This window comes from Coffea arabica, chromosome 8e (genome assembly GCF_036785885.1).
Source record: "Coffea arabica cultivar ET-39 chromosome 8e, Coffea Arabica ET-39 HiFi, whole genome shotgun sequence".
In the NCBI taxonomy this organism is placed as follows: domain Eukaryota; kingdom Viridiplantae; phylum Streptophyta; class Magnoliopsida; order Gentianales; family Rubiaceae; genus Coffea; species Coffea arabica.
The window spans coordinates 12371973-12377098 of NC_092324.1; the positions used below are offsets into that span (position 1 = coordinate 12371973).

A 5126-nucleotide genomic window follows, 5' to 3' on the forward strand; every position below is an offset into this window, starting at 1 on the left:
CTTTTGTATTATTCAATATATTTTTTCTTGTGATGTAATATATGTAAAATTAAGAGCTAGTCATAAAACATGTTTAAGGAACAATAAAAAATAAAAAATTTCAATAAGAAGCGTTCCGAAGACCCTCATAATAATCTCCATTATTAGGATACATTTGCTCTAATTCTTCTAGTCTTCACAATGATATGTAATATTAAGTGTCCCACAAATTGATTATCATTGCATAAGTAAATGTGCAAAGGACGGATTCACATGTGAATATGTCTGGAAAGTCTTTGGAGGATCGATGACTTGTGAGTTCGGCCCCACATCCTTTTCTATTTACTAATCTGAAACGCAGTTTTGATTTGTTGATAAATGCTACTGAACCATATATCAAAATTCATAAGCTTTTGAACCTAGAACCAACTCTTCTTTCTTCCCTTCCTGCAGACGGGAAGCCCCCTCTCTTGACATTCTTTAAGCTAAAGAGAAAGACTGAAAATGGCACTCACAATTCTGTCTTCTGTGTTAAATCAGCTCTCAATTCTTCTGCGTGAAGAGGGACAACTTTTGGGAGGGCTTCGCCAAGAGGTTGAACTCATCAGGGATGAGTTGGGGCACATGAGAGCATTCCTGAGAGTGGCAGAAACAAAGGAAGAATATGCTGATCCCGGCCTCCAAGAATGGATCAAGCAAGTACGAGAAGCCGCTTATGACACTGAAGATGTTCTTGATGAATTCGTATCTCGCTTTGCTCGCCATCGAGCAACGGGCTTCCATGGCTCTGTTCGGAGAATTTTCAACTCCATAAAGACTTTGCGAGCTCGTCATAAGGTTGCTGCGCAAATACAAAGCATCAAGGCTAGAGTAAAGTTTATTTCTGAAGGGCATCGGAGATACCAATTAGAATTCGGTGTTACTACCCAAGCGGCCGAGTCTCTTGCTACTGTTAACAACACAACATGGCGCTATAGCAGGGATGATGCACTTCTTGTGGAAGAAGCTGAACTAATTGGCATTGATAACCCCAGACAACAGCTAATTTCTCAACTACTCGAGGGGGATGATTCCCAACTCAAAGTTGTTTCTGTGGTTGGCATGGGAGGACTCGGTAAAACTACCTTAGTCAAAATAGTCCATGAAGATTTAGATATTAGAAGGCATTTCCCAGTTCGTGCCTTTGTAACTGTCTCTCAAACATGCAACATCCAGGAACTCCTAAAAGACTTGATTTTGCAGTTACACAATGATTTGAAGAAACAAGTTCCGCAATTGATTGAGGCAATGACTACAATTCAGCTGAAACAATTTGTTAAAGATTTTCTTCAACAAGCTGGAAGGTATGCAATTGTGTTTGATGACGTATGGGATGTGAAATTTTGGAATGCAATTAGAATTGCACTACCCAAGAATGGCTATGGCAATCGTGTCATGCTAACAACACGACAAGCCGATGTAGCCTTTGCATCTTGCACCCAATCTCAGGATTATGTCTTCAAAATGGAGTTCCTGTCTTTCGAGGATTCAAGGACCCTATTTTGCAACAAGATCTTCAAAGGAAATGGTTGTCCTGACCATCTAAAAGATGTTGCAGAAGGTATACTGGGGAAATGTGAGGGATTGCCCCTTGCGATTCTTGCAATCAGTGGGCTTTGGGCTTTGAAAGACTTCAGTATTGCAGAGTGGGAGATGGTTCGACACAGCCTAGGAGGTGAATTAGAAGGCTCTGGTATGCTGGACCGGGTCAGAAAGATACTTTTTCTCAGTTACAATGATCTACCTTGTGATCTTAAGACCTGTTTGTTGTATTTAAGCATTTACCCAGAGGATTTTAAAATACGTTGTCATAGACTTGTTCAATTGTGGTCAGCTGAAGGATTTCTAGGAAAGACAGAAGGAATGACAATGAAAGATGTAGGCTTCAATTACCTCAGAGAATTTGTCAATAGGAGTCTAATTCAAGTGACTCAAAGTTTTTATGAAGGAATCCCCTATACATGTCGAATCCATGATCTAGTGCGAGAAGTTATTCTTTCCAAGTCAAGGGAACAAAATATGATCGCAATTAGCACTGAACAATGCACAAGGTGGTTATCTGAGAAGGTACGCCGTTTGGTAGTCCATAGTAGCAGCAGCGACACCGAGCAGCACCAAGAAAGCCAATGTTATAGCTTTAACCACCTTCGATCCTTTATTACGATTGAATCCATGAATCCACTGATATCCAGAGCCTTGTTATCTAAAGCTTTAAAGAGTAGCAGATTGTTAAAGGTTTTGGATTTGAGTGATGAAAAGACATTGGAGGAAATCCCAAATGAGATTTTCAACTTGTATCGTCTCAGGCATCTGAACCTGTGTAGGACAGGGGTTAAAGTAGTCCCGAAATTCATAGGAAAGCTTCGAAATTTGGAGTATTTGGATTTGGGTGAAACTCAAGTCAAGGAATTACCCGTGGAAATCCTGAAGCTAAAAAAGCTTGAGCATCTTATAGTACACCAAAAAGTTGATTTTTCTGAAGCAAGTTATGGATTTCATGGGTTTAAAGCTCCATCAAAATTGGGAGGACTTCTTGCCCTACAATCATTAACAACCATAGATGCAAGTAGTGGATCTGTAATAGTTAAAGAGATAGGAGCATTGACTCAATTAAGCCGATTAGGGATTTCAAATCTGAGAAGAGAAGATGGAAAGGTGCTGTGCTCCTCCCTTGCCACCCTCACTAGTCTTCAGCTACTAGACATTGCTTCAATTAGAAATGAAGGTGGTGGTTATGAGGTAATGGATCTGAATCTTGTACAACAACATTCTCGTTCATCTTCAATGTCTTCTTCATTTCTCCAATCTCTTCGCATGCTAATATTGTGTGGCCGCTTAGAAAAGATGCCACAATGGATAGCTCATCTTCGAAGCTTGGTAAGAATAGATTTGGATTGGAGTGGCTTAAGGGATGAAGAGGATCCGCTTGAACCCCTGCACCATTTGCCAAATTTGGTTACTATTCAATTTTGTGGATCTTACCAAGGAGAGGGGTTGTGTTTCAAGACTGGAGGATTCCTGAAGTTAAAGGATTTGTACCTAAAGAAATTAGAAAAGTTAAAATGGCTGAAAGTGGAGGAGGGTGCATTACCCAATCTCCACGAACTGGGTCTGGATAGACTTCCATTGCTAGAGGAGTTACCTTTGGATATTCAACACTTGAGCCAACTTCGAAAGCTAGGTTTGCATGAGTTGAGTTCTCAACTGATGGAGAAGCTAAATAGTCTAAATGAAGATAGTGAAGATTACAGAAAAATTGGACACATTCCTGAAGTTGAAATTGTATTTTTGACAAATGAGGGATGGAAATATCGCCGGCTATGGGGGAAGAAGTTGTAAATATTCCTCTCTTAGCATGTCTTCTTTTTTCTTTTCTGCACGTTTGTTTGTAACTTGTAAGTTTATAATTTGTTTTATCTTTTATCTTATTGTATAAATATTGTATTGCACAATCTTGCTTGTATACGGTAGTGCACTCCAGGCATTATAGTGCGAACATTCGATTATGAATTTATAGAAAAAGAAATTATTTTCGACTGTAATAAGTGAATTTTCGCATCTTTGACATAATATAAATTCGTGCATAACAGTTGGACATGATTGAAAATAATTTACTTGAAAATATTAATGTGCTTCTTTGAAATTTGTCACAAAAGGACAGATGGATGAACATAAAGGAGTGATACAACCATTATCAGTCCAAAAATTACAATATTACTAGAGAAATCAATTTCTAAGCCATACTAGCCTATAAACATAGGCTTCATGTAGTACTTTTGTACCAACAATTAATGAAGTTGCTAAAATTGAGAACTTCTACATCACACGCTATAATTTCTTCTTGTGATGAATACTGGTGTAATACATCACAATCTTGTTTCAATACTTGTATTTCTTGACGAATGCAATCGTATCAAATGATGCTTTGAAGAAAAAAACACAGGAGTATCAAATGATGCTAATAGGAGATTTAGATGTACAGTCTGCCCCTCCCCACAAACTACGCACAAGGCTTCCACACAAATGATAAATCTCAGTGTGTACCAAATAGAAAGCAAATGATTGTTGGTATCAATTACCAAAAGTAAGCTAAATGTTGACGTGCCATTTTACTCCGCATCATTTCAAAACTACGTATTTGCGTATTTACTTAAAGGGAAGAAGGTCAACCCAATACCAGGAAGGATTCACATGATTCAGATATTGCCGCATCATGGGTCTGATTCACATGAATTACTCAATTAAGTGCAGATGGAAAATTACCCAACCATGTTAAAAATCAATTTATGTTTGGACAATTAAGTTGGTACCTACAACTAGAAGCTTTGATTTGGCTACCGATTCATGATATCCACACATTAGCAGCTCCACAAGTATTTGAGTCGACACAATTTGTAGGAAAAGTTAGACTAACTCAAAAGAAAATATCTACACTATACAACAGATAAATAAAACAGAAACAGGAACCATTCCCTACCACCCCATCCCTTCTCGCACTCCACCAATACTCATCAGCCCAATACAAATTGTGTCGCATCCATAATTGGAAATACTTGTCTGACGAGAGGCCCTAACTGCATCATAGCATAATACAACTTAAAAAATGAGGAATGTTATTAAAGCAATATTAGATCTTTGAGAGGCAGTAGAAAAAATTTGTCACAGATTCTAAAGCAAGGGCTGAGAAAACTAGAGTCCTATCAATTGAACGAGTATGGTAACAACTCATCATATAAGCATATGCACAATCAACCCCACCTTGATATGTAAGCTTTGAAATGAAATTAAGGCTCAAAGAAAAAAAAGACAAAATTGATCCACCAAATCCCAAGGTATAATATTTATGCAATATCGGAATATAAATTAAAAAAACTAAATCAATGTTTAGATCCAACTTCCATATAATCCCCAATGTTGATTGGCTCCGGTTAAACCATCTACAAGACCATGGATATGTTAACCTATAATGTTGTTTAGGTCGATTCCCATTCATACTAAGCTAATTTGCATTCTTTACTGAACGAAAGGCTGATATGACTTCACCCTTTGAATGAGGACAGAATTACAACAATCAAAAACCAACTAAAGTGCGTTAGTTGGTCTAGAAG

The 5126-nt window shown here is 38.0% G+C and overlaps 1 protein-coding gene across 1 annotated transcript; it reads left to right on the forward strand.

Annotated features, from left to right (window-relative positions):
- The first annotated feature begins 483 nt into the window (after positions 1-483).
- On the forward strand, positions 484-3357 carry LOC113704521 (disease resistance protein RPM1-like). Its single transcript, XM_027226420.1, has one exon. The coding sequence runs from the start codon at positions 484-486 to the stop codon at positions 3355-3357; it is 2874 nt and encodes a 957-aa protein (XP_027082221.1).
- Positions 3358-5126: the final 1769 nt, after the last annotated feature.